Raw genomic sequence first — 11,279 nt, forward strand, 5'->3', positions numbered from 1 at the left:
ACAGAACAGCGTTGCAAGGGTGGGGTTATCGGGGCATGTTTGTAAAACTGCTCCTTATGAGATGAATCATATCAAATCAACCTAAACTATGGCTCCAAATCCCATTCAAGAAGTCAAAGATCTTTAATTTCATTGCGCAGCTGCAAGGAGAATAGTACATTTTGCCCTTGAAGGTAGCAGATTTAAATACTTCCTGTCGGATGACATGCTGTGTGAATTATGTGAATTAGTAGAAGCGGAGAATGAATCACATTTTTTTTCTGTACCGTCAATATGATGATTTCAGGTCTACATTTAATGAAATGTCACTGATAATGACAGAAGTGGTTGTTTAATCATTGAGATGTTTACAACTTAGCCGCCTACTTTTTCTAATCTGCGAAAAGACGGCAGCATTATCTGTTTACTACCTGGAAGTTATGGTGCTGTTCTGATATCGGTCTGGATAATTGCTACTAGTGTCCTGTGAGCTTCTTTTCATACACTAGGCATACTATTTCATGCGTGGCACGTTGATAAAATCGAATCAGTCAGCCACGTCTGTTTTAATGCACTCAATTAGATGATTTAACTGATGCAGAGATTGACACGTAACATTAGCTGTTGTAGTTGCTGATAATGAGACAAGATTGCTGCAATAGGAGACTTTATGTGTCATTATCAGGGTTGGGGGTTTTTTTGCACAGGTCTTCCGGCTAGTTCATGAAACAGCCAGAACATGCAGATTGCGTGAACCTTACATCACAATTTATTTAGCAGTGGGCAGATGTAACCTAATGCTAATGCTCTGCTTGGCTTTGCACTGAAAAGGAAATTGATGGGTGTGTGTGTGTATGTGTGTGTGTGCAGACAGTGGGGTGAATAGTGGCAAGAGATTGGAGGAAAGAGAGAACAGACCATAATTAAAACTATTCCTTAAGCTCAAGTGGTTGCCAGGCAATGTGACCTTTACTCGTGCAGGTTCAGCTTCGGATGTTGAGCGTCGTAGTTAAATTAGACACACCATGGAGCAGTTGTTTGTTTGTGGGGAGGGGGGTGTTTTGTTTTTTTGTCAGCTATGTTACAAAGCTATGCATTATGCGAGTCAGTTTAAGTGCTTTTATTTCTATACAGTTTAAAAATAGCTGTGTTGTGTCTGTTTGCACGTGCATAAACGCGTTCCCATACATTAGGCTGTGTGCTCGTTCATTTGCAGATTCATTAATACAGAGCAGATGCCTGGTTGGACAGCTCGCTCAAATGTCTCTGGTGGTTACCATGGTTACTGCCTCACCGCCGTCATCGTCATGTCAGTCATTTGATGATTTTCTTATAAATTAGCCGAGTGAAGAAGCGCCGTTAGTTTAACACAGTCATCCTCCAAGGCTTGTGCAACACGCCTGTTTCCAGTTGGAGATTTACCGTGGACTCCTATCAGCCATGTTTTCTTTAATGCAATAATGCAAGAGCAGTTTATAGTTGCCCTTTCTTTACACTTATTCCCAATAGACCTCATTAGGGCACATCTCATTAATTGGCCTTTAAGTTTTTCTTGCAGGTATAATCTGTGTTTATATGTGAGAGAGGGAGAGAGAGTAAACTGGAGTTAACGCAGTCATTTGTATGGGAGGTTGCTCGTTTTATTTAAGGTGCAGGTCAAAAGCTTTTGCGTGTATATGTTTGAATGTGTATATGATTGATGTGTATGCGTGCATTATGTTTGTATAATCGCCATGGCTTGATTTGCATGGGAGCCTTGTATGTGTGTTTACAATGTCAGTGTTGGAGCAGCTTGAATTCATGTTAAGCAACAGGAAAAACTATTCTTATCAGTTCTTATCAGTACTGATTATTCTGTAAAGGTTAATAAATATAGAATACTTTCCTTATTTTATCTCATATTATTTTAATGTGAATTTTAATGTTCAATGCACATTTGTTCTCCTTATATCTAATACAGCAACACAATTTAAATGTCAGCACTAATTCTTATACCAGAATCGTCTTTGTCCTAAATTTAAAATTGTTTCACCTACTCTGTGGGACCATAGAAGGTATGTAAACTTTATTTTGTGTCTACTGTTAATTAAGGCAATTGCCTAATCAGCCACTCACATGCCAGCAACTCAGTGCATTTAGGCATTTAAACATGGACAAAATGACCCTGCTGAAGTTCAAAGTGAACATCAGAATGGGGAAAGAAGGTGATTTAAATGACTTTAAACATGGCATTGCATTTCAGAAGATGTCGATCTACTGGGAGTTTTCACACAATCCATCTCTATGGTTTACAGAGAATGGTCTGAAAAAGACAAGATATGCAGTGAGCGTCAGTTCTCTGGGTGAAAAATGGCTTGTTGGTGTCAAAAGTCAGAGTAAAATAGCCAGACTGCTGACAGGCAGCATCTCTGAACAAACAACACTTGAAGCAGTTGGGTTACAGCAGCAGAAGAGCACACTTCTGTAAACTAAGAACAAGAAACTGAAGTTTTGATTCACACAGGCACACTGTGATTGGAAAGAAGATGACTGGAAAATCGCTGCTGATGAGTCTCGATTTTTTTTCTGCGACATTTAGAGGGTAGGGTCAGAATTTGGAATAGAAAGCATGGATTCAACTCACTCTTTATCAATGGTTCAGGCTGGTGCTGGTGGCGGTGTGGTATTGTGTGGGATATTTTCATGGCACGCTTTGGGCCTTTTAGTACGCGCCATGTCACCAAGCTCCAATCACCATTGGATCACCTTTGGATTGAATATGAAAATACCTCAAACTTTTAAATATCTAACATTTAATTGATATAGTGTAAGATAACCATTAATGAAATAGGATCTTGGTTCCATTGCTAACTTTTTCTAAGGATTGTATGTCATTCTTATATACAGGTTAGCTTGTGAGATATTTAATAACTACTTTGTCTTTTTACTGGAATTTTTTTTTAAATTTGATGTCCCAGTATTTATTAGTAACTCATATTATTAGTTCCCGATCTCTTTTATGAGTTACTTGTCACTTTATATAATATGTATAAAATAAATATTTAGGAACACATAGGTGAACTGAGTGAATCTGAATTGACATATTTGTCAAAAGTCTTTTTTTCATCATCAAGCCTCTCATATTTTCATTGCTTATATTTGCTTTTGCTCAACTGGAAAAGCAAATATAAGCTGTTTCTCTGCTGCGAATTCTTTAGCCAACATCACTCCCTCCCCCTCTGTGTCATTAGCTGTATCAGCTGTGGCCATGTTTCACCAACAGTGTTGACACAGAGCTGAGGTCTGAATCCCCGCCACTGCCCTTCACCAAAACCAGAGGGATCATCTCGGTAAGAGATTCTGTGTCACTCTCTCAACACGCCCAAGGATTCGTAACGGCACGAAGAGCGTATCAGGCCTTCAACATATCAGAGGTCCAAACATGTACCACAGATCAGTGCCGTATTGAGAAGAACACGATAAAATCCTGATAGATTCACATACCTGCATGTTACGCCCGTTACCCGATGAGGGTTAGGCGAGGTGGAGGGTTCACTTTATAGCTCTTGAGTAGAAAATACCAGCGGGAGATTAGGTCTGTTTGTAATCCACAGCCAAAAATGTTGGCAGAGTTTGGGGATTTTCCTGTTTAATCAAAACTGATTCTACTCATTCTTCTTCCCAGAAATGAAGTCTGTTTGGGAACAGCTTCTCAGTTTGTCTCTACCTGTTAGTTCAACCTCTATGAAAAATACAAAATCTGAGGGGGAGGAAAAAATGATGTCATGATGGCAGAAATCAGAAATTGGCAAATAGTACAGAATCATTGCTATTTTTTCCACACATATTTAACCCCATGTTTACTCGATTAATTGCAAGACTTTATTTTATATACTCCTCTTATTGTACGCATAGTCAACAGATGTTAAACATTGGTTGCCTAAACACTGTCACATGCTACCTACATATCACACCAACGGGAGCTGCTCTATCATGGAAACCCGTGTCATGAAGCTCCAGGCACACAGTTTTTTTCGCTGATGTTAATTCCAGAGGAGGTTTGAGCCTCTCCAGTCACTGAATCTTCGTAGACGTGTATGGATAGGTCTGTGCATACTGTGGCATATCAGGGAGAACAAAGCTTTCAGTCTGACAGTGAAATAAAAACAAAGATTTCTTTATTTGTCCTTAAAAAAGAGTAACAGTACAAAAAAAGGCAATACAAAACAGAAGAAAGGACCGAGCACAGAGCCCATCCCCTCCAAACATCAGTACAATACATGTTATCGGTCAGACATGAGCGTGCATAAATATTTCCATTATACAGCAACACAGCTCTCTCTTCAGCATAATGTTAGCTTATCTCATAATAACAGTCACTCCATCTTTCCCTTTGAACCTAATTTGCAAAAGCTATTGTGTCCCCCACTGCTGCAGCCCCTGGTAATATGAGCCAAGGCCTCAGTCCGAGAATAATTCCTGAATAATTTCAGAGTCGGTTTTAGCTAACCGCTAATGGTGTTAGTCATGCTTGAGTAATCCTGAATTAGCACCAGCCGGGAATTCAATAGCAGCCTTGCATGGATATATGTGCGGGGCAAGCTAAGTGCTAATTTGTGCAGACTGTCTGTGCTGCTGCTTTGGAGTGGGGATTGTTTGGCCAAGATATAGGACAGCAGTTTCTGTTAATTTATTACATCCTTTCATGCACTGATTTGTGCACTCAGAGCAGACAAATGGAACATGACCCTTGTTTTGTAGTAGCAATACTTTACTCTTGGTTGTGGGCAAATAAAGAGAGTGATGGAGTTTAAAGGATAGCTGTTGTCTATCACAGACAAGGTAAAGACTCATCTAATATCTTGTACTAGTAAGCATTCCAGTTAAGCTATCAAGCTTGGATTGAGGGGGAAGGGGAATAGGTTAGTGTGGTAAAGAGCAGAAAAATGACAGAAAATAAAAACAGGATGGGTGCAGAGGGGACCAAAAGGCAATAGAGGGGTTCAAAACTGTGCCAGCATATGTGAAAGAGATTTCTCAAATAGGCTATAGCCTAGGGAGTGATGGACTGAAGCCTTACTATTGGGAATTTGCACACACACACACACACACACACACACACACACACACAACAGACGCATACACACATAATACTGCATTCAGCACGCGACCGAGGCATAACAGCCCTTATAGCGTGATGCACCGTGCTGCCTGTGGCCTGAGGACTGAAATTTAACCCTACAGTAAAATTAGAGGGGCTGAGATGCATACCTCAGCAGTTCTAAATGCCGAAGAGTCTTTAAAGGGGCAGCCTCTCGCCCCCTCTTTCTTTCTCTTGCTCCCACTTTTCTCCTTTGGCTCAGTTATTCTCTCCTTCCCCCCCCTTCTTTTTCTCCCCCATGTTTCAAATACACACAGACAGAAAGACCATCCGCCACACTCGCTGCCAAACTGACTCAACTGTTTTCACACTCTTCATTTGTCACATTAATGAAACAGCCAGCCGCAAGGCTTTATCAATATCATCTCGCAGATGACGCTCCAGAAGGAGTCACTTCAAGGTTTTGCACCCTTTTAAGGCTTTGTCCAAATGTCTACAAACTGCCAAGTGTGTCTGTGCGTGACAGCCTGCGCGTGTGCAAGCAGGCTCCCCAGCATCCCCGCACAGGTCTGTCTGCACAACCCAAAAGCTAGACGTGAACAGGTGTTGCTTTGTATTCATGGGCAGACTGTCTTACAAGTCGCCGCTCCAAAAACTTTCTCCAAGGTCACTCCTGAGTTTGCGTTTGTTTGTTGTTTACCCAGGTTTTTTTTTTTTCATTTCCTCTACCATGGCAAAGACAGTGCATTTCATTTCATAATGTGTGAAGAGTTTGTTTTCATGCATACTTTGGCTCTCTGTTGGAAGAATTTGCATGCCACTAACTGGCTGGGGTGATGCATGCTGTACAGAGAGCTATCATCTGCTCGGTGAAGCATTTTGCTGTCTTTCTGCTCAGATTTTTATGGCTGCAATTCTCACAGCTCATTACCTCATCGGGAGCTCCTATTGGGGAAAACCCTCTAATATATCTACAGGGTGATCTAGATGTTTCCCTCAGAAGCAGGAAGATGAATGAATCCGTAAAAGTCACATGTAAAAAGTGAACAACAGTTATTACAGGCTTCTCACTCCATGAACTGTCCATGTGTACAGTGCAAGTTTAATTAAGTTGCTATATGTCAGGCAAAAAAAAAGAACCATGCATTTCATCTCTGTCTTCTACATGCCCATGTTTTCTCACCTTCCATTTCACTCTCCTCTTGTCCCAGTGCTCTATCACACCTCTACTCCCATCATTCTCCGCCTGTCACCTCCCACCACCAGATATCCTGTCTGGGAACAGTCTGCATCACTTCCTCTGTCTGGCCATGAATTAATGCCCACTCCTCTGTGAAGATCCTTAGGACATGCCATGGGCATGCTGTATACATTCGAGGCACGTTCATGCTTCCATTCACATAGCAGGATATTTCACACATTGCAGAAATAGAAGCCTCAGTGTCCTTATGATAGCATGTGCGGCGAGCAGTATGCATGTCAGTGGTGTGATGTAACTGGAATGCTTTATTGTCAATTTTTAGCTGCCGTAGCTTTCCTGAGGAAGACAATGAATGCTACAGTTTGCCTAGTATGAGCCACACCAGTGAAATTCCTGTAGCGCAGCAAGAACCGAGACATTAAGAGTTATACTGTTAAAGATTCTTGAATCCGAATTTTTATCTGCAGCTGGTCAAACATACCCTCAGCATGTCCTTTGTCTGTTTGCTTATTTCTTGGTTCCTCATGAATTTTAATATCTTAATGTTCCTGTCCTCTGAAACAGGACAGCCCCAGAGTCCAAGGACAGAAATAGAGACATCTGTCCGGATGGGGTCACTCTAACAGCAAGGCGGTGGGAGGGAGGGGAGGAGTAGGGATGCAGAGTGATGATGGCATGAGCCAATAGGCGGATGAAGCAGGATCGGGGGAAAAAACAAAACAGGAGCATTGATTGAAAGAGAGAACACAGGACAGTGCGAGATAGATGGAGAGGAAGAGGGATGAGTGGGGTTAAGCAGGGCAGCGGGCACAGCTGTCAATTCTTAAAGTGATACTTGAACTTCCCATCTAGATCCTCACGTTCCTCGTTGCACTTGTCTCATATCACTTGAGCATTTTTTTTTTGTCACTGTCATTTTTAGATTTAAGTGAGTAATCAACTTTAATTGATGATCTTTATGTGTTTGTTTGGTGTCTTTATTTTTAAATAACCGCAGTGGTAGAAGAGAGGGAGAGAGACATCTTCATTCCCTGGCACAGAGATACTGCCTATAGCCATGGTTTGCATCTTTTCACATGTGGACACGCACAATACCTCTCAGCTGAGTTTTTTTTAAGGCTTTGTTAAGCTGGTCACCCTTGGCCTCTCTCTGCTTCATCACAGCACATTTCCATAATACCCCTATATTGATCTCAAAACATGTTGCTCTACTGTCTCTTGATTTTTTTTATGTTATTTTATGTATAGATCTGAAAAAGGTTTAAATACAAGGTTCTTTGATGCTTGATGACAGATAAAGAGCAGCAGGTTACGCTGGCACTGCCCACCAGTGTGCCCGTTATATGTCTGTGCTGTTACTGTGGACATGGTGGAGAGCAGCTCTTCATTGTTTCCATTTTTCTAACACTTATTTTTGTTTATGCATTCACAGAACAGCCCATGCTAGGACAAAAAGTGAGGCTGCAGACCAGGCCGCGATCTCTGCGGTGCATGAATCTGAAATTGCCAGGGCGGTTGCCCGGGAGCTCTCACCCAACTTCTACCAGCCAGGTAATCTTACTTGTGTCCTTGTTATGCTGCATGTTCCCATCACAGACTTTTAGAGTGTGTTAATTATCTACCATTACTATTTTATGGTCGGAATACAAAACAGACTGCAGGTGTGCTAAACCAGCACTGAATCTGCAGTTAAAGCAAAGACTGTCGCAGGAGCCCAAATGTGATTCACACCCATCGGTGGGACATTGAAAAAATCAAGCTGATCTAAAATCCAACAACTAATTTGTCCATGAAAACACATTTTTGGGACTGGGTAATGGGTAAGGGGTTGGGTAATGTGTGTGAATGATGGTATTTGCATAGTTTTAGGGTTGTTTACACTGACTGTGTGTGAGTAAGTAATGAGCTTGTTCTGGGTGCACAAAAGAGCAGGGACTGGAGTTCTGGGTCTGTAATCGAAGACTAGAGGTACTGAAGATGATTTGTAGCACCACAATGGAGGACTGTGTTTGTGCTTAGACAAAGCACAGTCGGCTACTGTTTTCTGGCCGAAAGCTTTGTCTTAGCCCTCAAAGGCCTGCAGTAACAGCTCAGATATGCCTGCTAAAATTTGCAGTGATAAACTCTGACCAAAAAAAAGTGTGAATGTAAAACATTTCTGTTCTTTTTTTTGCATTACATAAACTCGTCCTTTGGTGGAGTGTAGAAATGGCTTATGGGTGCTTGTGAGTTAAATCAGTAAAGGTCTTTTGTTCCTAATACCGGACAGGAATATCTTCTATCTACGTGAAGCATGACCAGCTAACCCTTTCACACTATACACTAGTTCACAGTTGAGACGTCAACTCAACTCTTTATGTAATTTACAAGATAAGCTGAGCTTTAGGGTCATATCCTACTGTATTAATAATCAGAGACTGAGGTGTGTTTTTGCTAAAAACCTTGTGGTGCAGGTGGGCTCCAGGTAAAACACTGAATGCACACCTTTTTATTTTTGTTTTGTTTATTTATATTTACAGTGTAAGACCTATACTATGCTTTCCTCTTCCACTTGGTGTAATATATTTACGCCTATGAGCTAGTGACCTTGGGTGTTTGCCAGAAGCCACCGCAAAATAGAGGGTGAGAAATAGATTGACAATGGGACCCATTCAAGCATGTCCCTTCACTAAGCCACAGAAATGGCCAGCCAGGGAGCTAGAGACATCGGGAGACTTGTTTGTGTTGTGGAAAACAGTGGTCATGCTTGGCAGGCTGGGTGATCTCCGGGTTCACAAGTCTGTGCGGAGAGTGTCCTTGCCTTATAAGTCAGATCATGAATGAGAGAGTGGCCGATGTCATAATAATGTGCGGCGCAGGGCGACATCTGAGCCGCAGCATTTAAACATTCAAGTTACGTAAGCGTGTCTGGTAAACCCAGCTGACGGCCAGAGGGGCACCTGCAAAGAGTCAAATCGCGTATTAATTTATATCTTGTTTATGAACAAGCTGGTTTTTGTAGAGTCTAGCTCAGATTTTCTAAGATTGTTGCTGGTTTGTGCTCTGCCCTTTTGCTAATTAGGTCACGTTCGAGTGTAAATAGCTACCCCTATTTGCAGCTTTTTTGTAAGGCGACTACAGCAGTTGTTGCTCTCAATTATGGAAAAAGTTATTTAGAATATTTTTTCTGTTATAACCTTGTTTGTCATGATGTTACAGTGAGGCAAAGATGTTCAAACTCAAATCCTCTAGGGTAGCAACAACGGGCCCAAGCCCCCTGTTGTTCATAACTGGCATTTTGTACTCATAGGAGATTATCACCAAGATTAGGAGTGTGTACTTCAAAAGCAATGTGAGGGTCATAGGGAACGGGACCCTGACCTTTATGATTGATTCACACACAGCACCCTGGAGGGGCAGTAGAGTGGGTTAGCTGGGCGTGGCCTGTGGGGTGACGTTAATTGGGCTATATTTGGTGCCGATGTGTGCTCACTGGTGTCTAATGGAGACATAGCTGAAATCCTTATGCACTGAGACGAGCTCAGTCCCACACTCGCCCCCTCCATTGGGCCAAGGCAGAGCAGCTGTTCCTTCCTTCAATGGGTCATAGAGGGTGTGGAGTATGGGGGGATGGGGTTGCTGGAGGGTGAGGGGACCAGCAGGGGTCCTGCTCTGCCCTGTTTGACCCGGTCAAGGTGCACTTGGACCTGGCGGAACCATAAAAGCCTCGACCTGTCAAGGCTGAAAATCAGACGTGGGCAGGTGCTGCTGTTTATTCATAGCAGCAGGTGTGCAGTAAGTTTTACCGCAGTAGCTCATGTGAAGTTTAAAGTAAATCAGAACCTTCTTTTGACTTTCAGGGATACAGGATATAAATTACCTTACGTGACTGACCAGATTTCAAAAACTATTTATGTGTCCCACTTTTTTGAAATGGTCGTAATCAAAAAGTAGAATAAGGCAGACAGGCAGAGACAAAACATTGCATTACGGTGGTGATATATTACTGCCAGTCCCTCCTGTCAGCGTGTGTGCATGTGAGGCCTTCAAGGTTCTTCTTTGCATGTGGGCTTTTGTAAACAAAGCGCAGTCAGACAGTGATCACATTCACCCATTAGCAAATGACAGTAGGGAAATCTTTTATTTACATAATTTCAAATGCATACAGATGGGTAACAAATCAAAAGGGAAAAAAAAACCTAAAGCATATTAGCAATGTGTTGAGCCTCTCTGGAAACCTACTGAAGGGATTGAACATGATTCGTCTAAAATATATAGAGAGAGTAAAGAGGCTAATATCTGGTGACTGTAAAAACCATAGCATAAAATATTCATCCCTTTTTTATACTCATAAAAGCATTCAGAGACCCCCTTAATGCCCTGTGAATGGGGGTACTGTAATCCTAGAAAAGACCACTTTCTTTATCGAATAGGTGATCACGGAGAAATGCCTTGTATTGATTTGCAGTGATCCTTCCCTCTAAGTGGGGGACAAGTGGATCCAAGCCTTGCCATCAAAATCCCCTCACAGCGTGTCCTCATAGTGCGGGGTCAAGGGTTCAGCTTTTTCTTTAGTTTGTCACTAATTTCTGCGTGTGTCTGCGTAGGCTATGTAACCGTAGTGAATGTAATCTGGCCAAACAATAACCCATCTGCCAGTGTGAGTAGGAGGAAGAAAGAGAAAATCTCAAAAGCTGCAAATGGAGTTATGAATCTTAAATCTAACCGAGCAAGCTGAGATCCCAGCACATAGAACAGACTTATACATGTACAACGCATGTATAACGCAGTATATCCAGTATATCAAACAAAAGCAAATGAGTCGTCAAAGCAGATAAACCAGGAATTTTCATTTAACTACCGTGTGGAAAAATAAAGCTAGGTGGCAAAGTTTGCTATGTGGAAGTGTGCATTTCCATGTAGACCTGTCATCATTCATCCAAAAACTCTTGACTCCTATGAGCCTTAAGCTGAGGTGTACTCAGATGCACAATGGCAGCAGATGTGTAATCGCATATACTGTACTCCACCCCCACCCCC

The 11,279-nt window shown here is 42.0% G+C and overlaps 1 protein-coding gene across 1 annotated transcript in view; it reads left to right on the top strand.

Moving 5' to 3' along the window:
• Positions 1 to 11,279, top strand: part of jph1a (junctophilin 1a) — a 32,754-nt gene that overhangs the window by 14,847 nt on the left and 6,628 nt on the right. Inside the window, exon 4 of the mRNA XM_005722558.1 lies at positions 7,693 to 7,811. Within this exon, the coding sequence (XP_005722615.1) occupies positions 7,693 to 7,811 (119 nt within the window). The remainder of the gene's footprint in view (positions 1 to 7,692; positions 7,812 to 11,279) is intronic.

Source organism: Pundamilia nyererei, unplaced genomic scaffold (genome assembly GCF_000239375.1).
Source record: "Pundamilia nyererei isolate P.nyererei 1_Seehausen unplaced genomic scaffold, PunNye1.0 scaffold00007, whole genome shotgun sequence".
Lineage (NCBI taxonomy): Eukaryota > Metazoa > Chordata > Actinopteri > Cichliformes > Cichlidae > Pundamilia > Pundamilia nyererei.